General features: G+C 39.3%; 2 protein-coding genes across 2 annotated transcripts; one reads left to right on the plus strand and one right to left on the minus strand.

Annotated features, from left to right (window-relative positions):
* Positions 1–316: 316 nt before the first annotated feature.
* LOC145797693 (protein FAR1-RELATED SEQUENCE 6-like) lies at positions 317–3,204 on the minus strand. The gene is made up of 4 exons (XM_082885101.1): positions 1,138–3,204; positions 769–933; positions 561–678; positions 317–336 (listed from the first exon to the last, which is right to left on the minus strand). The coding sequence occupies exons 1-4, from the start codon at positions 3,202–3,204 to the stop codon at positions 317–319; spliced, it is 2,370 nt and encodes a 789-aa protein (XP_082741227.1).
* Positions 3,205–4,555: 1,351 nt separating this feature from the next.
* Positions 4,556–23,386, plus strand: EYE (conserved oligomeric Golgi complex component-related / COG complex component-like protein). Its single transcript, XM_028241911.2, has 10 exons — positions 4,556–5,103; positions 7,653–7,742; positions 7,841–7,960; positions 8,055–8,156; positions 8,274–8,554; positions 9,581–9,726; positions 10,923–11,121; positions 19,853–20,531; positions 21,609–21,941; positions 22,932–23,386. Exons 1-10 carry the CDS (start codon positions 4,819–4,821, stop codon positions 23,211–23,213), a joined length of 2,517 nt encoding a protein of 838 aa, XP_028097712.2. The 5' UTR covers positions 4,556–4,818; the 3' UTR covers positions 23,214–23,386.
* The last annotated feature ends 1,543 nt before the right edge of the window (positions 23,387–24,929 follow it).

Here is a 24,929-nt window from a genome sequence, read left to right on the forward strand (position 1 = left end):
CAGACATTTGAGCATGAAATGTGAACGATGAACCAGATTTTACACAGATTTGTACACAGATTTCAGATTTTTACCAGATTTCACATCATTGACAGATTTTTGCAAATTTTACACAGATTTTTACAGATTTGAACCATGAACTAAAAAAACCATATTTTGGCTAAAATCATTTTTCTTACAGATTTCTTAAACCATGAACTGTGAACAGAGATTCTGCATGAACTCTAAAAAAATCATGCTCAAACACTGACAAAATGCTCAAACACTGTCAAAATAGCAAAATGAAACAAATTTTTTTACAGAATTTTTTAAACCATCAACTATGAACTGAAAATGCTGAAAGACAGATTGTCAAAATTAACCATGAACTCAATAACCAATCTTCGAAATTCATACACAACATGCGTTAGACATGTAATATGGGACTTAACATAATAAGTTTCAATCTCAAAAACAAAATGGCAATGTTCAATAAACTAGTCAAACATTTCTACAATCTCCATCATTCATTTGCGCTGTGCAATGTCCGTCATTCATTCCCGATGTGCATGCATTAGAACCCGATGGGGTTAGAGATCCAGATCCAAAAAATTGAGTTGGACCATGAATCAAACTTCTCGGTGTGCCGCTTACAAAGTTCGATGGGATAAGAGATGTGCCTCCAATAGCATTTACGACCTGTCATAATTCAAGTAAAAAAAGACATGTTACAAAATATTTGTAAATGAAAACAAAAAATGAATGTAAAGTCGTCTTATGAACACATACCGGTGCATACACACTATTTTGCATGCCAACCATATATGGATAATATGATGTATAAGCTTGAGCTTGAGCTTGAACTTCAGCTTGAACTTCAGCTTGAGCTTGAGCTTGAACTTGAGCTTGAACTTCAGCTTGAACTTGAGCTTCAAATTGAAGAACCTTAGCAGCCTATATTGGTTCAAGAGTTTGTAAAAATGTAGTTGAAAAGAGTTTGTTAAAAAATAAAAAACAAGTTCAATTCCATATACAATTTACCTTTGCTTTTGTTTGTTTTTTTGCCGTTGCCTTGAACCGATTCACTATTTGATCTACTTTGGCAACCTTTCATTTCGTTACTGGATGGCCTCTTCGCCGAACAACCAAAGGACTAACCACCTTCCTCGTACTAGCACCCGATGTACATCCGGTGGCAATTGGACTTTTTGTAGAAGATGGTATCCTATTAGTAGAAGGTGGTAAATTACTCCCATCACCCGATTCATCGTGCATGAATCTATCCTTCATTTCATCCAACCCATGGTCTATAATTTTAATTTTCCCTTTCGAATTACCAGCAAGTTGTATAATGGCGATCAATTTCTTGTTCATCCTCTCATAACAACTTGTATTGAAATCATCTCCAAAGCCAGTGTACGTGGTTTTGATGCATGTGTACTCTCGAACCAAATCTTTCCTCCAACGTGGCAAAATGTACTTACTTGGCACCTCATTTATGCACCTTCTCACAAGCACCACAAGTGAGTGAGCACACATAATCCCTCTAAACTGAAACAACCGACACATACACTGAACTTCACATTCAATTGAATTAAAATACACAACAAAGTCCACATGCTTCATCGTGTCACAAACTACCATCGCTTCTTGGACATTAGATGTACAAATTGTTCCCTCCTCTCTGACAATCATGGCTTGACAGTACACTAATCTCTTCAACTCTCCTTGAACTTCTTTGAATTTTGCATTGGTGTAAGCTTGTTGAAATTGCTTCTCGAAGCCGTATATAGTTAGACAATTAAACAATTTGTGTCGAGACTTGAAGTCTGATTTCTTCTCTTTCTCTACCTTACTTCTCAACGCATTGTCATATTGTTCAACAAATTGTTTTAATGTAGTCTTCAGGTTGACATATCCATCAAAAAAAACATTCATGCTTTCACTTCGTTGTGTTGTTGACATGCCAGCCCAAAAAATGTCTTTAACATATACAGGAACCCATCTATGCCGCTCGTGATATAGTACCCCCAACCAGTCATTATCATAAAGATTGAATTTAGTAAGCATCTCTTCCCATTTTTCCTCAAATTCATCTGTTGTCAAACAATCATAAATTGCATTTTGCATAGCCAACTTCATGGGTTCATACTGAGCATATCCTTTCAACTTCTCCGGTATTTTCTTCATTACATGCCATAAGCACCATCGATGCCGGGCCTGTGGAAAGACAATTTCTATAGCATTTTGCATAGCTCTGCACTGATCAGTTATGATAGCTTTTGGAGGTTTATTTGACATGCAACTTAACCACGACTTAAATAGCCAAACAAATGTGTCGGTGTCTTCACTAGATAACAATCCACAACCAAGCAAAATAGACTGTCCATGGTGATTGACTCCTACAAATGGAGCAAATGGCATGTCATATTTGTTCGTCAAATAAGTTGTGTCAAATGAAACAACATCTCCAAATGATTCATACATAGCCCGACTCCTTGCATCAGCCCAAAACAAGTTTCTAATGTGAAACTCCTCATCAACATCAATCACATAAAAGAATTTCTCACTATGTGCTTGCATCCTCATAAAATAACTTTGAAGTGATTCGGCATCACCTTCACCAAGCCTTAATCTTCTAGCTCTATTAATGTAATTCCTTGCATCTCGCTCATCAAATGTCAATGACTCGTATCCCCCCGCTTCAACAACCATTGAATGATAGTTCCTAGACACCCCAATCCCTGCTTCATCATTGATTTCTAATCTTCTCTTCACAAGAGTACGAATTTTCTTATTCATTGCAAAATGACGAGAGTCGGTGGGAATCAACTCATGATTATGCTCAAGGTTAACTGTGGTTAACATATATGTCCCATTCTTTTGTAGAGTACCTCGTACCCTTGCTTTGCAACCAATTTTTGTGGACAAAGATGGCTTCAAAGGGTTCACTTCTGATTTCTTTTTTCTCTCCCACGCTCGAGAACATTCAATTGCAAAGTTTTTTAATTCGCCATAATCTCCAAAATGTTGTGCTCTATGAGCTATAGAAAAGCCAACATGCTTAGCATATGTGGCATAAAATGTGTACACTTCTTCCCTTGAGCTAAAACACATACCCTTCTTCAGTTCTTCAACTTGTTTTTGAGGGGGTCGGAAATCAGATTCAACTTGTTCACCCTCATTTACTAAAGGATTGTCACAACCATTTGAATCAACCTCCATTCTACAAGAATCAAAAATGAAATTCAAATAGAATGATTTTAGAATAATAATTTTATAAGATCAAACATCAGCTAATCAACTGTACAAACTATTGAAATAAACCATCAAACAAATTCAAACATCTGTGATGTGTAAAACTAATCACAGATGTTTATAAGATCAAACATCAGCTAAAATATTATAAAACTAATAATAAAATTATTAAACTAATCAAACATCTAATAATAAACTTTGTTGAACATATCTGTGATGATTGAAACATTGAAAAAGTTTGCATTTTGGTTTAATTTATCATATATCAATGCTACATGCTGTTGGTGTTCTCACACAATGCCAGTTTCTTCTCCATTTCTAATTGCATACCATGATCTATCCAGTTTTACTACGGATTCCTATACCATATATGCAAACCCGTTGAAATTTCTTGGGGTTGAGGTAGGTGGATGTATTCAAGTCGCAACCTATGAAAGATGGATCCAAGAAATTCCAATTGGAGCAATAGTGGAATTCAAGCCTTTTATTGAATCGAGTTGTTGTGTCCAACTTTTATTCCCTCTGTTTTATCCGTATTATGCTTCCATACTTCCTGGTAGGATTCACCAGTATGGTGATAACATAATAACTTGTAATGGTCAAAAATTGGTAGTTATTTTCGCACGTTCTGTAATGTCCAAAAAGTGAATGACTACAATCAAAAATTTGATAATCACAAAGAAATTCTCTGCTTCAATTCTCGGCCAAAACAAACTGATAACATGCAGGCATGTCATCATTTGGGGTTATGAACAGATTTTATATACAACCCCAAATTATGAGCATCAACCATGACATTTTCAGCATGGTTGATGTAGATAGAGAGAGAGGGAGAATGAGGGAGAATCAGGAGTTTTCGAGTAACATTACCTGACAAAATGCTATGGTCGACGGAGAGCTATGGTTGACGGAGAGCTATGGCCAACGGAGGAGAGCTATGGTCGATGGAGGAGAGCCATGGGGGACGCACGATGGAAGGGAAGAGGGAAGACGTTCCCATTTTTTTTTTTTCCGTCTTTCTTTTCAGTATTTTTCTTGTCTTTCAGGTGCGTGTATAACACCTTCTTCATTGTGCGATTCTTCTTCAGATGCCTTCATTAGCTGCCACCTCAGAGGGGGTGGAGGGGGTCTTCAATTGAGGGGGTCTGTATCGGAATTGATATTTTTATACCATGTGGTTATCAATATGTCATTTTTTATATAATTTTGAATATAAGTTAGCTTTAAAATAAATTGACAAAAACTTAAAATATAAAAGAGCAAAATAAAAAAAAAATTAAGAATTAAAATAAAAACATGATCAAACATAAAAAGACAAATTATAATTTATCCATTTTTCATATATTAACATCCAAAGATTGAAAAATTTTAAAAACAAACTTAAAAATAATAATAATAATAATAAAATATACTTAAATTTCATATTTTTCATTATCAAATCACTGAAAATGAAAACAAGTCTGCTCTCTCTCTCTCTCTCTCTCTCTCTCTCTCTCTCCTCGATGCGCAACTGAACTGAAGTGAATCTGAAATAAACAGAGGCGAGTGGGTGATTATATCAACAAGTGGTGATCTGCAAAGATGATGGTGGATCTGGGTTCGTTCTCGGACGAGAAGTTCGACGCGAAGAAATGGATCAACTCGGCTTGCCAATCTCGGCACCCTCAGGACCCTCTGGAGAAGCACCTTGTGGATCTGGAGATGAAGCTTCAGATGACTTCCGAGGAGATCGCCTCCTCCCTCGAGGACCAGAGCTCCGCCGCCCTCCTTCGCGTCCCCCGCGCCACTCGCGACGTCATCCGCCTCCGCGACGACGCCCTCTCCCTCCGCAACTCCGTCGCCTCCATCCTCCTCAAACTTAAAAAGGTACATTTTTTGCACAGTTAATGCTGCTCCTGTTAATAATTTTTCAATCTTATTTGAATTCAAGAAATGTGATTGAGTTTACATGAATGATTTTTAGTAATTGGACTACATGGATCTGGAATTTCCATGTGTTTGTTTGTGTACATATTTGTATACACTATGTATAAGCATAATTGTGATAGTTAATGTAGAAAAATCTGAATTGCAATGGTTCCAATTGGAAAGTTAGCTAGGACTTACCTGACTATATATAAAATCTGTAGATAGTTTCTGAATTGCCAAAATTTGATGAGTTTAGATTTGGTATGCATCTAGAATCTGTGTGTGTGTATATATCATGAATAATATGCTGTTGAAACATAATTGTGATATTGGATGTAGAAAAACCTGAATTGTAATGCTTCCTATTGGAAAGATAGCTAGGACTTAGCTGACTATATATATATGATCTGCAGATTGTATCTGTATTGCCAAAATGTACTTGAGTTTAGATTAAGGCTTTTGGTAATTTGGACTATATGAATCTAAAATCCCAAGTCTGCTTTGTCATGTATATATCTATTACATGAAACAATGGGTGATATTAAAACAGAGGCTATTTAAAGGCCCAAACAGTGGTAATTTAGGGTTTTAACGGTTAAATTGTAGGCTAATAGGTAGGAAAAGGGATTAGAGTTGATTTATGGGTGATAGCATAGGGTTTTGGGACTGAAAAGTGTACTTTTAGAGGGTTGTCAATAGAAACCTGAGAATAGTAACTACGGCATGCATGTGCGCAAAGAAGAAGAAGAAGAGAGAAAGAGGTGCTTCACCCTTGCAATGGGTTAGGCCAATCATACACAAACACAATCTCAAAATGTCAAAATATCAACTCTTCCTTGAATCATTGAGATTGCACATATTTATAGATTAAAGATTCTCTTAATTCTAAAAAGACTAAGATTAGTACTCAAATTTAGAAACTAAAAATATTTGACAACTATTAATATTTTAGACGAACTATGACTTTGATTTCCAATTCCACCTCAATTATAATACAAAAGTTTAATGAACCCTAAGGGGTTGGCCTAGTGCCAAGGCCTTGGTTTTGGGTGTGTGCTCCCTCCAAGGTTCGGGGATTGAAACCTATTAGGTGCTAACAATTTCTTGGGGCTATTGGATTAAGGGAAAACCTTTGAATTAACCGTGGTGCACTTGGGGGAAACAACTTGCTAAGGGGCTGCGCATCCCCCGGGGATTAGTCGGGCTTTGATTCGGACACCCCAGTGCCAATCAAAAATAAAAAAATTAATAATACAAAAGTTTAATGATTTCTAATTCTATTTGAACTTCAAAATAGGAAACTTAGAATTTTTTTACTATTAAGATTATTCTAGACATAATAAAACCCATATATAATGACCTATTTAATAGCTTAACTCAAAATGAAACCATGGGTGACTCCTACAACCTATGTCTGATAGTTATTGAAATTACCATAATGCCCTTAGTACTAAACACTAGAACAACTAGAATAAAAACAAATAAAGAATTAAAATTATTCCGAATTTCAATTCATGATGTCCTAAATGTGCTCCACGTGAAATTTAAGTTTTGTCATTTTTGCCCTTTCTATGATCGTCATCAATGGGTTTGGAAAGACCTGGCCTAACTTCTTTCTAAACCAAACTAAAACAAACCAAACAAAACAAACATATGTGTTCCAATCAAGTGTTGTCTGCTACATGAATATTCTTTTGCCATTCTGCTTGGTCTAGGGGCTATGTGCTCAGTTAAATTAAATAAATTTGTATATATATTTATTATTCTATCCCATGTTAGTTTAGGTCTTCTCTTTCCCTTAACATTTTCATTTTTGATGATCACATCACTCTTCCTTATTGTTGCATTTGTAGGCCTTCCTTGTACATGACCAACCCATCTTAGCATGTTCTCTCTCATCTTGTTTTCAATGGGTGTTACTCCTACCATTTCACGAATATATTCATTTTTAATTATATTTTTCCTAGTCTTACCATTCGTCTATTTAAATATTTTCATCCTATTGTTTCTTAGTTGCCCAACATTATATCTCATAAAGCATAGCTAGTTTTATAGATTCTATAAAATTAACCTTTGAATTTTATTGGTATTCATCAATCACATAATATACTACACTCTTTCATCTACGTTAACTTACTTTGATTCTATGGATCACATCGTCTTCAACCTCGCCATCCTTATTGATAATCAAATCTAACTAACGGAAATGTTCACTATTTGTTTTCTCCCGGTCTTCAATCTTCATTTCTTCATAATTTCTATTTCTACTTTCATTAAGGTTACATTTCATATATTTAGTTTTATTTCTACTCGTTTCAAATCCTTATGAGTGTTTCTATCTGGATTTATGATTTAGTGTTAATTCCTTCTTTAGTTTCATCCACTATCTAAAAGTTATCATTTAGAGCATTTGAATTGATTTGTAGCTAGGAACATAACTTTATCTCCATGAGAGTTTCTCTCTCCCCACCTATTCTCCATCTAAACTGTTATGGTATCATCCACAGGCCGAGGGATCCTCAGCAGAATCTATAGCCACCCTAGCCAAAGTTGATACTGTGAAACGGAGGATGGAAGCTGCTTATGAAACGCTGCAGGTAGTGATTGTTATAATTTTGTTTCGCTGTCTCTTCTGCATTTTGGAGCAAGGCCTATCAGTTTGTTGAGAGACTTCTGTGTTTCCATCTATATATAGGATGCTGCTGGGTTAACTCAACTAAGTTCAACGGTTGAAGATGTCTTTGCTAGTGGTGACCTTCCTCGTGCTGCCGAAACCTTGGCTAACATGAGGCATTGCTTGTCTGCTGTTGGCGAGGTAACTTGTTATAACGTAACTAAATTTATCTTGTGCACTGTGTTGTCATCCATAAAGTTTCACATATGATTTTTCTGGAACCCTGCATTTTCAGGTTGCCGAATTTGCAAATATTAGAAAGCAGCTTGAGGTCTTAGAGGACAGACTAGACACAATGGTTCAGCCTCGTTTAACAGATGCTTTATCTAATCGCAAGGTTACATATTTTTTTAATTGGTTGCTTTCATGTTATTTGCATCACCTCAATACCCTTTTCTACTTGGTACATACCCAAGTAAATTTCTTCAGATACTCTCCCCGTTTTGATTTCTAGGTTGATGTTGCTCGAGATTTGAGGGGAATTCTTATTCGAATTGGGAGATTCAAGTCATTAGAGCAGCACTATACTAAAGTCCACTTGAAGCCTATAAAGCAGCTCTGGGAAGATTTTGACTCACAAAATCGAACTAATAAGCTTGCAAACGAGAAAAGTGAGCTTGAAAGGATATCAAATAGTCATGATTTTCGGCCAAGCTTGCCTACAGTTTCATTCTCAAGTTGGTTGCCCAGTTTCTATGATGAATTGCTGCTTTATTTAGAACAAGAATGGAAGTGGTAAAGTTTAGATCTTTAGTTTCTGTTTTCACATTCCTCTCGTTGCTAGCATAGAGATGGGCAATAAATTTCTTAATCAGAGGATTTGCATGGTAATACTACTGTTGACATGGGTGGCCATGTCTATAATAAATGCATATTATAGAGTATTAGTTTCTGTTATTCCGAACAATGTCTTTTTTATATGAGTAAAACTGGTTAGAAATGTCAATGGTCTCTTTTGAGCCAGTTTTCTTCCCTTGACAATGAATTTGTAAATTGTTCATCCTTTTCCCCACCTATCTGTCATGAGAATTTGTATCATTCCACTAGAAGTGTAGTTTATCTGCAGTATATTATCATAAGACGTCATGATCTTGCAGAAGTCATAATACTGGGTAGTGCATTTTAAACATTAGTTAATGGGTTGATATCAAAATCTGCAACAGTGCATTTTCAAGGTTTTCAACCCTATCCTGGATTTACTGTAAAAGGACCTTAGATTTCTGGATTTTATTATATATATAAAACTGTACACCCCTTTTTCTTTTCTTTTTTCTGTTTAACACTGGAAGTAAGTGAGGGCATTCTGTGGGTTTTCCTGAAACCTGCATTGTCATGCATCTTGGCAAAATATGTTGCACAAATATGATGCCAAACCATATTTGTGATAACCCCCATTCAGAATTTTTGGAACATGTGTACTAATATTTTAATGTGATATGCGCAGTACACATTTCATGGACTGGCAGTTGTTTATGTATCTGCTTGTTGCTTAACTGTACACAAAAACTGCATTGCAATTGCATTTACTTGATCTGCAGAGGGTCTCAGATCTTCCGCAAATAGATTCAACCATTTTTATTTTGTATAACCTAGGAACATGCGGTAGAAGACATATAATCATTGCATCCTTTAAGAAAAACTCGGGGTTTGTTCCTTGAAAACATATTAATGTGCAAATAGAGAGATAATGTTGAAATATATTGTATAAGATTTTCCTTTACAATGGAACTTAATTTTCTAGATTTTGCTATTTATCTGCAGGTGTATGACTGCTTTTCCAGATGATTATAAGACTCTTGTCCCAAAGCTTCTAATCGAGGCAATGACAACTGTGGGTGCAAATTTTGTATCCCGTATCAACCTAGCAACTGGAGAGGTTGTTCCTGAAACAAAAACATTGGCTAAAGGTTGAGCTTTAGTATCTTTTAGGAGTTCGTATTGAAAGCCATTGCTTTCTTTTAGACATCATATGTTGTTCTGCATGGTTTGACTGTCATAGGGCAGTACATTCTAAATCATTCCTGCTTATGTTCTTTCATTTTTATAATTTTAGTTCATTAAATAGATTGTTGTTTGAGGTTTTAAATTATCCAACTATATAGATGCTCGGCTTCTCTTTACATGTGTTTTACAACCAGTCCAAGAAACATAAGATGAGTAAAGCAATCCATGTAATGTCATTTGACTTCAATTATGACCTAGTGAAAAACTTAAAATAAAGAATTGTATTTTTTTTGGGTCCTTAATTATGTCAAAATTGAAAAAATAGATACAATGAAGAATTTATGGTGTATTCAGAAGATGAAGAGAGGTTTTTTTTTTTATTTTAAGAATCAGCTTTTCATTTCTTCCTGATCTCAAATAGTCCCTTGTGGGGGAACAGATTTTGTTGCAGATTCTCTCTCTCTCTCTCTCTCTCTCTCTCTCTCTCTCTCTCTCTCACACACACACACACACACACACATTTTATATTTATTGTCCTTCTCTCTTTATTCATGATTTCTTACTTGTCCAAAAAAAATTAAAATAAAAAATCCAGATTCCTCTCTTGGATAGGAGCCCCTAATACACCCACTTATAGTTTCAATTTGCTTTGGAGTCCTTGTATTCTTACCTTGGTAAGATGCACGTGACAAACATTTCTTAGATCCGATACTGTAAATTTTATTGTGTGGCTGGATAAGTTGGTTGGGCTTGGATTTGATGAAGACGATTACACGTTATGCTGCTTAACTCTCCTCCATTTGTTTGATTCTTTTGCTGGTTTCTTCTTAGAAAATTTGCATGCATTTATTCAAGTCTTTCCATATTTCTGATGTCGCTATCTTGATCGAATTTGTTTGTACTTGCATCTACTGAACCAACATTGCTTCTTATGTTTCTGCGATTTATGTGGTTGGTTTGATGTCTACTGGGGCATTCTTTCTGGCAAATAATATTCTGTTGGCTTTCCCTTCTGTGACTTGCTGTCTTCATTATGTTTAACCTGATCAGTTCTAAAATGATCTGGAAGCCTGAGATTCGGAGAGACAACTTCTGGATGTGATGGATTTGGATTAATTAGGTACTGAATCTTTTTTCTGTCATCATTTTCAATTTTCAGGTATGTTAGATATCTTATCTGGGGATATGCCAAAAGGTGTTAAAGTTCAGACCAAGCATCTTGAGGCACTGATTGAACTACACAATATGACAGGAACTTTTGCAAGAAATATTCAACACCTTTTTTCAGAATCTGATCTTCAGGTTTTATTGGATGCACTGAAGGCAGTATACTTACCTTATGAATCATTTAAACAGAAGTAAGCACATGTAGGATAGATGCATGTCTTTTCTTATTTTTTACTTTTATTTTTTTATTTTTGCTATTCTTCTGTTTCTGTTTGAAGTGACATTTTCCTTCTTTCTTTTTTTTTCATCTTAGCTAATGCAGCACAGTTTTCTATAGATCTTTTCTTTCTTTCTTTCTTTCTTTCTTTCTTTCTTTTTTTTTTTCCTACATGCAAGCATTTGTGCCTTGAGTTAGAATTTGCTTATTTTCGTTTTAATGTGCATAAATTTTGACCATGCTGTGATTTCGTTGATCCCACTAGGATGTTTACTCTATGTTGGTCATTATGGGTACTAAATACTAATACCATCTCACCATTATACCTTCACGTGGTGGCTTGGGCACCTGTCCACAGGGGGCTTTGGCTCCAATACTCCTGAAATCTATATAGAATGTGATGCATGCAGCTACACGTCACATCATCATACACCATCATGATCACATCATTATATGCATAGCTAAGATATGAGCATTTGTGTTTGGTAACGTTTACGTTTTCAGTTTATATTTACAAAAATTTTATAAACTGGTTTTTGTTTATTTTTTTAAAAAATAAACTACAAACGCGTTTGGTAATTGACAAAATGTTTAAAAATTTTAAAAATATAAAAAAGAGTGAGAAATGGCAAGTGGTGGCAAGTGGTGGCAGATGACGGTGGTGGAAGTGGTGGAAAGTGGTGGTGGTGGGTGGGTGGGTGGGTGACGATGGTGGGTGGTAGCGAGTGGGTGGTGGTGGTGGCAGTGGCGGTGGCGGGTGGTGGTGGCAGTGGCGGTGGCGGGTGGTGGTGGCAGGTGGGTGGCGGATGGCGGGTAGGTGGCGGGTGGTGGGTGGGTGGGTGAGTGACGGTGGCAGGTGGCAGGTGGTAGGTGGTAGCGAGTGGGTGGTGGTGGTGGTGGGTAGGTGGCCGGTGGTGGTGGTGGTGGTGGGTGGGTGAGTGAGTGACGGTGGCGGGTGGTAGGTGGTAGCTGGTAGCGAGTGGGTGGTGGTGGGTGGTGGGTGGTGGGTGGTGGTGGCGGTTGGGTGGCAGGTGGTTAGTGAGTGATGGTGGCAAGTAGGTGGCGGGTGGTGGTAGCGGGCGGTGGATGGTAGTGGCGGGTGGATGGTAGGTGGGTGGTGGTGGTGGTGGTGGTGGCGGCGGCGAGGGGTGGGTGGTGGTGGTGGCAAGTGGGTGGCAGGTGGCTGGTGGTTGGTGGGTGGCTGGTGGTAGCGGTTGGTGGTGGCAGGTGGATGGTGAGTGGTGGTGGCGGTTGGTGGTGGCAGGTGGGTGGTGAGTGGTGGTGGCAGGTGGTGGTGGGGGGTGGTAGTGGCGGAAGACGGTGGTGGAAAATGGTGGCGGGTGATGGCTAGTGTTGGGTGGTAAAAAAAAAAAAAACTCAAAACTCAAAACGGAAACACATTTTTTGTGTTTTATTTTTGGCCAAATTTATAAACTGAGACCACTGATTTATAAATCAAAAATTTTACCAAACAAGTTTTTATTTGAGTTTTTAAAATTTTTGTAAATATAAACAGAAAACTAAAAACGTAAGTGTTACCAAACGGCAAGGTTTCTTATTTTATTTTATTTTTTTTTATAAATAAACAAATATATAAAAACATTAAGGAGATGCAACAAATACACAACGGCCGCCCAAGTTAGGGGGAAAAAAGAAATAAGCATTAACCAATCACATCATCTAAGAAATCTAAGAAGACAAAAAGATCCAGATCAACTTTCCCCTCTAACCAACTATACAAAACTACAAGAAAACGATTCTCTAATCAAGAGACAGCATGTGACACCTCGGAAAAAGTGTGTCTATTCCGCTCCAACCAAACAAGCCACATTAAACAAAATGGTGCCAACAATCACACCCGCCGACGTCGATGCCCAAGCTGAATACCCCGCCAAACCCAAAGCAAATCCAACACGGCCTTTGGTTGAACCCAAGCAATCCCAAAAAGTGAGCAAACAAAACCCCACAAAGGTGAAGCCAACGAACAATGAAGAAACATATGATCCACCGACTCTGCATCAGTGCAACACAAACAACACCGATTTACTAAAATATGCCCCCGCCGCATCAAATTATTCAACGTTAAATTCCTTCCTAAAGCTACCATCCACATAAAGAAAGCAACCTTAGATGGAACTCCCGGAATCCAAATACTCTTCCACGAGAAAACCCTTCCATAATCCCCCACCAAACCCCAATAGAAAGACGCAATTGTGAAACGCCCCTTCCCCTCCCCCACTCCACACCATACCCAGTCAACCCCAAACCGTATAAAAAAACCCCACAACTCCACTAATTGAGCAACCTCCTAATCCTGCACCTCTCGCCGTAACTGAATATCCCAAACCACCGTACCGCCACCTCCCGATCAATCGCAATATTAAAAATTAGTGGGAAACAAGTCTCCAGCCAAATCCCACCACACCAGAACCTAACCCTCACCCCATTCCCTACCTTGAACCCAACCCACTTCCAAAACTCCACCCGCCCCAACCAAATCCCTTTTCATAACCCACAACCATAAGTACAAGCCACATCCGTTGAAACCCAATCCCCCCAACCCACCACATACTTAGAAGCCACCACCTTACCCCAAAATCGATCAGGCTCCAACGCAAAACGCCACAACCACTTCCCTAAGAGAGCTCTATTGAAAGTCACCAACCGCCTCACCTCCAAACCCCTTGCTTGCTTAGGTAGACAAATCCCCCCCCCCCCCCCAATCCACCAAATGATACCGGAACTCGGCACCGCCACTTCCTCACAAAAAATCCCTCTGAAGCTTCTCCAACCATTGCGCCACTGACATTGGAATAACATGAATCGACATGAATTAGGTGGGAATACTGCTCAACACACTCTTAATTAATGCCAGTCTCACTCCGGTCGAAAGATATTGATGCTTCCAACCCGCTAGACGACGTTGGACACATTCCACTACCCCCTCCCACACCCCCTTTGCCTTGAACGATGCCCTAACGGCAAACCCAAATAAGTCACCGACAACACCGACACCTTGTAACCCAAAACTGCCACTAAAATGGGTAGCCTTTCAACCTTCCCAATTGGAATAAGCTCTGACTTTCGTAAGTTGACCCGAAGGCCCGACACTACCTCAAAGCAAAGCAAAACACATCTCAGATGGCCAACTTGTTTCACTTCAGCCCCACAAAAAAATCAAAACATCATCTGTGTATAACAAATGAGATACACCAATAGTAGTACTAGATAACGACCCCACAGAAAACCTTCTAGAAGCCTTCCTGCACCGTTCTATCCAACAATCTACTAAACGCCTCTATTACTAGAATAAATAACATTGGTGACAAAGGGTCCCCTTGTCGTAGACCTTGATAAGTTGGAAAGAAACCCGCTGGAGTTCCATTAATCAACACCAACATCCGCACAGTCGAAATGCAAAACTTGATCCACTGACACCAAGTCTCCTCAAAGCCCATACGACCCAACACATACAAGAGGAGCTCCCAATTAACATTGTCATATGCCTTTTTGATGTCCAATTTACAAATCAAACCAGGACAATCCTGCCAAACTCGGGAATCCACACACTCATTGGCAACCAACACTGCATCAAGAATTTGTCTCCCCTCCACAAACGCATTCTAAGACTCAAACTGTAGTCGGCAAAACTCCTACAAGGTGATTAACCAACACTTTAGCCAATAACTTATACACACTCCCCAACAGACTAATAGGTCTAAAATCCTGCACATCTTCAGCCCCCCCTTTCTTAGGAATCAAAGCTAGAAAAGTCACATTAAGTGCTTGATTGGGGTATACTATAAAAGATAAAAAGCCAAAAAGTTAATAAAAAAGCAAAAAAGTTAACACTATTCACAAAAGTCAAGGATACAAAACAAAAATTAAAATATTGTATCAGCACAATACACATCATGGGTACAAAACCCAAAAAAAAAAAAAATTTATACGAGTGATGGAGACGTGCATCACTTGAAAACGCTGCCAAAAAAAATAAAAAATCAAATTTTCCCTCACAATGTACCAAACCACCGTGGAAAAAAAAAAAAAAAAAAAAAAAAAATCCCAACTTCTCCAGTACGCACAGATCTGCCACATGGATTGCATGTCAATATGTATATGGGTAAAATCGTAATTTTACTAATTTATACAATATTTTAATGCACATTTTTTCGTAAAAAGTCAAAAAGTTATCCCAAACAATCATCTTTTTTTCTTCCACTTTTTAATCCAAAAAGTCAAAAATGCACTTATATAATTCATCCCAAACAACCCCTAAACTTTTCTCAAACTGTCTAGACACAACAAAATCCTCCAAAGTTGCCATCACATCTTCCTTAACCACACTCCAACAGTGTTGGAAGAAAGGCATAGTAAAATTATCAAGACTCAGGGCTTTATCCCCACTTATAGCCCGCAAAGCCCCAAACACCTCCTTCTCCGCAAAAGCTTGCTCCAACTATTCCCTATCCTCTCCTGAGATCACATCAAACGGCACACCTTCCAAACCCGGCCGCCAAGCCCGATCTTGGTTTCGGAATAAATATTGATAGAAACCCACAACCCCGTCCCTAATCTCCCCATTGTGTGAAGCTCTCGGCCATCCACAGACATCCTACTAATCTGATTAACTCTCTGATAGGCATTCGCCAATGGGTATTTGCCATCCGATGGAAGAATTTCGTATTCCGATTCTCGTCCTTCAACCACAAACACCTAGATTTTTGACGAAAACGCACCTCCTCCATCCGGGAAATATGAATGAAGTCCTGTCTAGCCGATGCCTTCCTCACAACATCCTCACTAGACAACCCCCCTTGTACCTCTAGCTCATCCAAGGACTGGAGTAAGGACACCACCGCCGCATTTTGGGCCTCTAACCTACCAAACACCTCCTTATTCCCTTGCTTCAAGTCTTCTTTCAGCATTTTTAGTTTATTGGCCAACACACAACTAGGAGACCCAGAAAACACATAACTATTCCACCATGCCAGAACCAAATCTAGAAAGCCTTCCGTTTGCAGCCACATATTCTGAAAGCTAAATGGTGTGGGAACCTACCGAATCCCCCCACTGTCAAGCAAGATGGGCCAATGGTTAGACACTGGCCAAGGTAAACGGTTCTGAACAACCTCCATAAAATGCTCCTCCCAAGCACCAGTGACCAGAAACCGGTCAATGCGAGACATCCTCTGCCCATTTGACCACGTAAAGTTTCCTCCCTGCATAGGTAAATCAACCAACGGCACAGTATCTATGAAAGAACAAAAGGCCCTCATTGCATCTGAGCTCCGAGTACTCCCCACCTTCTCCGATGGCCACCGAACAACATTAAAATCACCCCTCACACACCAAGGAACATCCTATCTAAACACAATATTCTCCAACTCCTCTAAGAAAACACCCGCTCTAAATTTTGCACCGGCCCATACCACCTCAGTAAAACCCCACTGAAACTGGTCCACACAACGAAACAAACAAGAAACGGAATAACTCCCAACCTCCTCCTCCTCCTCCTCCTCCTTCACCAACACTCGCCTATCCTAGCAAAGAAGAACCCCACCCGCCATGCCCATCGATGGCAAATATGTCCATTCCACAAATCTCCCTCCCCCCCCTCCCCTCACACTTCACGAAGCAATTCCAACCCCAACACCTCCAACTTAGTTTCTTGTAAACACACAACATCAGCTTTTGCATGCCTTAGTACGGCCTTCACCGCCACCCGCTTGTCCTTGTTATTCAATTCCCGCACATTCCAAGATAGGATTATTAATTTCATGTCAACAAAAGTGGTCTCCCACGATCTTGTCTGGCACCGCGTCCTACACATTTCACACCATGATCGTAACTCATTGTGCATTCCAGCTTTTTAAGCTCCCAATTCCTTTTACAAGGAGTTACGAAAGGCATGGACCCCTGATTAGGAGCCCTTTGCCTCCATGATGCCTCAACTGCTACAAACAATCGAATTGCCTCCTCTTCATGACCGTCAAACGACAGGTCCAAACAACGACTAACTTCGCTGATGCGTTCCAGCACCCATCCTGACACTGCCTTAGGTGACGGAACCTCCTCCTCACTCTGCTCACTATTAACCTCGAATTCCTGTTGGTTCTGTCCCAGAGCTACCATCAAAGCCCTTACCTCCACCACTATAGTTCGCACCACCAGAGCCTGTATTTCTCTTCCACTAACGTTCCCCTGCCCACCATCGTCGGCCCCAGGGACACCGCTAGGCCTCGCCGTAGCAGACTGGTGCACTTTACCTTTTGAACCCGAACCATCCGACTGGGAGCAAGAACCCCAATCAGAGACCATCGTCCTTAACCCAAGTCACCATCGTCCTTAACCCAAGTCCAGGAACAGAGGAATCGCAACGAACCACCATCGCCAGCCCCAACGTCTTCGCTGATCGTTGCCGTTAGTCGACATCAGCTGCCGAGTTCACCTGACCCAACTCGCCTTGCTTTGTATCAATCAAAGCACCAGAACCAAACCCTTCTGCAACCCAACCCACAACAATACCATCTGGACTAGCGTTGGGCTACAAAGATTGGGCCGAAGCACCCTTATTTGGGCTTGGCTCACAAACAGAAGAACCCATCCCGGTATGTGCTGGGCCCCCCACTTGCAAAACCTTATTTTTGAGTCACAACCCACCGTTGTTGGCCCACAACTGATTTGCCAACCTGTTGGGCCTTTCCCATGCCCACCGGTCCCCCATTAAACACCCGTGGACCACCTTCCTCAAACCCTAAATGTGGATCCCATTTACCCCGATTGCCCATGGATCCACCCTCCTTCCTAAATCTTTGCAAATATTCAGTCACCCCCAATCCTCACAGAAATATCGACTTTGATTGCACTAGATCTGCCCCCGCCATGTTCGGACCATATTTCCCATCCTTCACAGCCGGTAACGCCCTTAGCTCCACCACCAGATCGGCTTCTACCTAAACTGGCAAAGAAAACTACCACCTCACCATCCCCAACAGAGAGCAACTCATGCCGGTGTAGTCTCCGAACATCTGACACGCAATCAGATCGAGCCCAAATCCACCGGGGATTCATCCGCCTATCACCGATAACGTGATACACCTCTTCCCTACAGAGATGAATAGGAAGACCCGACACCCGAATCCAGACACTCTTTTCAGGCTGCAAGATCTTCCCTGAAATACAGAGGACCAGTGGTGACCACCATTGCAGCACCAAATCCCGCCCATCCACTATCCACCATTGTCGCAACAACACCTCCGCCTCACTTCTAGTCGGTAGAACGAACAGAAATGCCTTGTCACCCATCGGTCTCACCTCCACCTTCCCCGATTGTTGCCACTAGCGGCCAACCCAGTTTGAGATAGCCGTGAAACTGAAGCCCTTGCCACCCAAAGCCCTCAACGTACCCACCGACCTATCCAACAGCCAAAACCACTCCACCTCCACCCCAGTGCGAACAACCCCTTCCGACGCACTTTGAGTGGCTGGTAACAACATCCCCAAAATGGACGTTACCTTCCTCGAACCACCAGGTTGCGACACCCAGGCATCAGTCAGCCCAAAGCCTTCTAAAACCAGCCCTACCCCTTCCCAACCATCACCGAAAGCAAACATAGGGATGAAAATCTGTTCTCGCCTCTAACCTACTATCACCACTATTTGAAACGACGATCCCCCACAATTCTCGCCACGTACCCAGACTGCAATGGAGTAAAGGCCACCACTAAGATGACCCAAGAATTTGAGATTCCCTGGTTCCGTCGATGCTATCTTCATTTTCACCACAATCCAATGTACTTCTGACCCACACAACACCACCGCCTGTCGGAGCCCCTCTCCCCTCTCAACAATGGACAACTTACATTTCCCATCCACTCCCGCCAAGGTCTCCTCAAACTTGAACGACCGGCCGCCAAGAAAGAGAATCCGCTGGCGAGGCCCAACTTCTTTCCTAATTGGTGACATTTCCTCTCCTAAACTTTCGGAGCATCACTCAACTATATTTTTCCAACAGCATCTTAATATAAGGATGAGACCAATTTCAAATTAAGTGTTCAAAGTTTCTTATTGCCACCCTTTCTATCTCTAAGGTTGTTTGATCTTCTCAGCTGCCTCCCCTGGAAGTCCACAACCAACCACCTCTAACACTCCTTACCTACAGTCATATTCTTAAAATGCTCCTGACACTCCCAAAGGTTTCAAGCGTCGGTTGGAACATGGTTCCTTGAATAAAAAATTAATAATACAAAGAACTTTCCAATTGGTCCTAAGTTCCCGTGAATCAGGTCTCTCTTGGGAACTGAGGTTTTGGTAACTATGCTTGAGATTTTTTATTCTTTCCATATATAATAATTACACTTCATTTCCTCTCAACTTTTGGCATGACATGGCGGGATCTTCGACTTGCCAAGTCACTCTGCTGCGGAGGTATTGATTTCAAATTCAAGAATATGTTCACATCATATCTATGTCTAGAATGGTTCTAACTTCTAAATGAGACTTGCTTTTACAGTAATCCTATAGTATTTTTCTGGCAATGGTTACAGTGTCCAACATTGCCACTACTAGTGCCGTAGAAAATGTCTCTTTTTGTTTTATTACATCCAACATTTTCTGGATCTGCTTTCTTCTTTCTTTGCTATTGATTGGAGAACATATTCCTATTTCCCATCTGATTACCCATAATTTAACGTGTATTATAGGTATGGGCAGATGGAGCGTTCTATACTTTCTGCTGGGATTGCAGGACTGGATCTTAGGGGAGCTGTTGCTCGCGGGGTTGGGGCCCAGGGAGTTGAACTTAGCGAAACAGTACGAAGAATGGAGGAGTCCATTCCACAAGTCATTGTTCTTCTTGAAGCTTCTGTAGAAAGATGCATCAGTTTTACTGGAGGTTCTGAGGCAGATGAGCTAATGCTTGCCCTCGATGACGTAATGCTACAATATATATCCACTCTGCAAGAAACCTTGAAATCATTGAGAGCCGTATGTGGAGTGGATGTTGATGGTGTTGGTTCAAAGAAGGAAATTGGATTGGACAAAAAGGAAGGAGCTCACAGTTCTCGTAAATCTGACTTGATATCAAATGAGGAGGAGTGGTCCATTGTCCAAGGTGCATTGCAGATCCTCACTGTGACAGACTGTTTAACAAGTCGATCCTCAGTCTTTGAAGCTACCTTGAGAGCTACTCTTGCTAGACTCAGCACAAGTCTGTCTATTGCAGTATTTGGTTCTAGTCTGGACCAAAACCCTTCCCATGTGGCTGGTGACGATGGAAGTGGGGAATTATCTTTGGCCGGAAGGGCTGCCTTGGATGTGGCATCTGTGAGGCTTCTTGACATTCCTGAAAAAGCTCGGAAGCTATTCAACCTTTTAGAGCAGGTACGTAAAATCAGTATTTGCTTATTTACTTTTCTATTTATGTGTCACTTTTTTGTGGGTTACGGATAGGCGGTGATCTTATGTAGCTTTGTTTTAGTTTCTTCCCCCATCCTTAAGAATGAATATGACTATTTTTCTTGCATTCCAAACATAAAGTCGTGGCTGAATAAACTTGAATATACTAACCATAAAACAGAGTGAAGTAACCTCATGAGACTTTCTAACTGAAATAGGCAGCATGTGATTCGAAGAGAAAAGTTGAAGGTAAAAGAAAATAAAGTCAAGTGAATGCTTCAAATGTGAAATATGATCTATACCACCTCCCAAGCTCTCTCTCTCTCTCTCAATGTATACATGCATGTATGGATATTTATATTTCTGTATGCTGATCATATAAAAATTCTTGATAACCCACTAATCAAGCTAAAAATGGGCCATAATTGAGTTTTGAGACAAAAGACCAATTTTTGTAAATGTTGTGAATTTTCTTTAGTGGTGACCACTTTTCCAGATCTATTTTAATGTCCTTTATTAAATTGTTCAGAAGTTTCAATTCATGCCGTTATAGTTTATTCATGCCCTTATAGCTTTCTGTAAATAGCTTTCATATAAAAATGCCATACATGTTTTCATGTGCATGTCCTTGTACAGTGAATTTCATAATAAGATAATGAACTGCAAGTATCTATTCAATTTGGACCCAAGTTGTAAGAACTATTTTTTCCCCCAAAAATGTCCGGATGCCTTGCCACAATGGAAGATTATATCAAGATATTGGCACAGTTTATGTGCTTCAGCTAGAACAGCCCAAGAAAATATGAAATCCAAGTCTAATGGAGGTTAATTTTAAGCTTAGCATTTAAAAGGTAGTCTATACAGTTCCTTTCAGCCTACATGCGGAGTTTCCTGTAAATTTTTTACAATCTATTTCAGTTCATTACCTGACTTTTATAACACATGCATGATTATGCATGCATAATTTTGAGATCAACGATGAATTTATTTTCTTACCTTTGTATGCCTTATGTTCTACATTTTACTTTATATTCATAACAGTATTCCTACATTGTCTTGCAGTCAAAAGATCCCCGGTTCCATGCCCTTCCTCTTGCATCTCAACGTGTTGCAGCATTTGCAGACACAGTGAATGAACTTGTTTATGACGTTCTCATATCCAAAGTACGACAACGACTTAGTGATGTGTCTCATTTGCCGATCTGGTCCTCAATCGAGGAACCAAGCGCTTTCCATCTTCCGAGCTTTAGTGCATACCCCCAGTCCTATGTGACCAGTGTTGGCGAATATCTTCTTACTTTACCCCAACAATTGGAGCCACTTGCTGAGGGCATTTCTAATGGTGATGCCAACACTGATGACGCACAGTTCTTTGCAACTGAATGGATGTTCAAGGTAACCACCTCATTCTATATTGGATAGTAATGAATCTTGTTTTTGTACATACATGTGACTCACATATTATGTTTTGGGGGTAGGGAGGTGGAGTGGGAGAAAAGGATAGGGTTAGACCTTTGCTTTAACGACCTACTTCCAACTATTAGCTGTTATTCTATATACCATAGGAATATGTATTATTTTTTTCCATTCTATCTTCAATTGTGAAGAGCGTTCCTATTAATAGTGTGAGAGAGTTCTAGACGGTCCAAAATCATTTGGTTACTATTGTTTTTGTCATTGAGAACTGGCTGAACGGAACCCAAACTTAAATGGTTTTTGCACCAAAGAAGATGTGGTAAGTGCTGCCCAGGATACCAGGGGGACCTATGGTGAATACTTGAGGGGTGCTGCTAATAGTACCCCCAATTTGTTCTTAGGACCCCTCACTTCTTCATAATTTTTTTTATTACAAATCTACCCTCACAAAATTCCATTCATGCCCTTATCCCTACCCATCCAAACCCTGAACCTAATACCTCCCCACCCCAGCCACCACTCATCACCACCATCTCAGACCACTAGCCACCCCTGCCCCCATCCACCTCCGGCCACCACCCCTAGGCCCTCCCTGCCTTCCCCAACGCCTCTCTGCCCTCCTTTGTCACCGTCCAGGCCCTTGGCCCCTTATCTTCTCGTGAGAGAGAGAGAGATCGCATTTTAGGTTGATGGAGGTGTCAGAGGGTGGGGAGGGGCTGGGGGTAGTGGTGGGTGATGACTAGGGATTGAGAGTGGGATTATTTTTGGTAGTAAGTGGAGAGTTCAAAGAACTTTTGCAAAATGTCAAATTTTGGTGGTAGGAGTTCAAAGGTCCAAAGAATTTATGTGGGGGCTATTAGCAATTCCCATGCTCAAGGACATGCTTTTCTTTATTAATTAACAATCAGAAATTATATTTGTCAGGGTGCAAGATAACTAGTTATTTCTTTTGATCTTCTTGTTTTAAAGGTTGCTGAGGGTGCAACGGCTCTCTACATGGAGCAGCTGCGGGGGATTCATTTTATAAATGACCGTGGTGCACAACAACTTTCTGTTGATATTGAGTACTTAAGCAACGTGCTTTCTGCACTTTCAATGCCGATCCCTCAAATCCTCACCACATTCCATACATGCCTTTCAACCCCAAGAGACCAATTGAAAGATCTTGTCAAGTCAGACTCAGGAAATCAACTCGATCTTCCAACAGCAAACCTTGTGTGTAAGATGCGCCGTGTGAGTATAGAACAGTAATTTTTTTACCAAAGATCTTTTACTAAAATTGAGTCTTTGCCCAATAGATGCTACCAAAATCTATAGCAAGCATAAGATTTTCATTGCCTGTTAATTGATTGTAGAGTTCTATACAAGTTCTTGGAATACAATCAGTGTGTTTGGTTCCAGTTTTCTGAATTTAGTTTTCTGAAGATTGGAGTTTTTTGTTTTTCGTATTTTTTTGTTTTTAGTTAATATTTTTTAAATTTTAAGTAATTTTTTTACTTTTTTAGATGCACTTTACTTAGATGTATCTAAATAGTAAAATATTTACGAAAAAATATTTTGAAAAATTAACAAATACGAAAAAATACGAAAAATGTACTGAATTTTCATTTTTTTTTTTTTGTATTTTTTGGTATTTAGTGTATTTTTTAAAAAAAAAATTCACAAATATTATACTTTTTAAGTGTATTTATGTTAGGCATCACTAAAAATTAAAAAAAAAATTGCTTAAAATATTACAAAAAAAATTCATAAAAAATATTAAAATACAAAAAATAAAAAAATAAAATTTTTTGAAAACTGTTTTCTGAAAATTATAACCAAACAAGCTGAATTCAATTGTGTTTTTGACAACAATTTTCTTGTAATCATCTTCCCTTATTACTGTCTAGTGTTGTTAACATTATTGAAGGCTATATCTGAATATGAAGCAGTTAGAAACAATTGTTTTAGCCCTTTAGGCCATGTTTGTTTAGGCGGACTGGATTAGCATTCCCATGACTAATAGTCCTAGGACTGCGAATCCGTTGAATTATGTATCCTATCTTAATTAATAGTTAAGTTTAAAATAATTAGTCCGTATTTCAATTGTTTAACCAAACATCAGATTAATAATTTTATTGGACTATTAGTCTAATTTCAAGCTCATGTCCACCCAAACAAACATGGCTTTAGGTTATGCAATTTATGGCATTTCCCCATTTCATTGTTGGATGTTGGTTCTATTTATTTTATCTCAACACATGTAGGCAGCTTTCTCTTTCTTATGGACTTTTTAGGAGCTGTTTGGTAACATTTATAATTTATTTTTTACTTACTAAAAATATTAAAGTAAGTCATATGTTTATTTTTTGCATAAATGAAAATAAAAAATAAAAATAAAAATGTTTTAAGAAATATATTTTGAAAGCGAGGGAATGGACAGAGGTGATTATTTTAGGGTGATCATGATTAATGATTTTGTTGTACTTTTTATCGCATCCAAGACATGACAACAAAATATATAAAACCAACAATTCAAGTTAAAATTAACATTGTAATAAAATGACATTAAAACCACACACCCTAAACTAACATAATTTTGTTTCAACTTTAAACAAAGGCCATTGTATTAACCATGAGTGATCCATTGAGAAGAATCATTGATCTTTTAACTTTTTTAAGTTACTATCAAACAAACGTGACAATATCTTATTGCTCTACATTCTTGACAATCACAAGTATCCAAGTAAATGGTTATACAAAATGGTAACAAAAAATCCAATCACATTAAACAATTTTCAATGAACAAAAGGTGACTAAAGTGGCCATAACCATAAATAATAATAATTTCTGAGACAACTCACAGCATCTTGTACAACAAAGTCCATACAAATGAAGGTTTAACAAGGTTCACTGACTAATTGACTTGACTCAACTAGTTTCATTCAATTCTACAACTTCAGAGGTTCTTTTAGATTTAAAACAAAC

This window comes from Camellia sinensis, chromosome 8 (genome assembly GCF_055761805.1).
Source record: "Camellia sinensis isolate YWXY chromosome 8, ASM5576180v1, whole genome shotgun sequence".
Classification (NCBI taxonomy): Eukaryota; Viridiplantae; Streptophyta; class Magnoliopsida; order Ericales; family Theaceae; genus Camellia; species Camellia sinensis.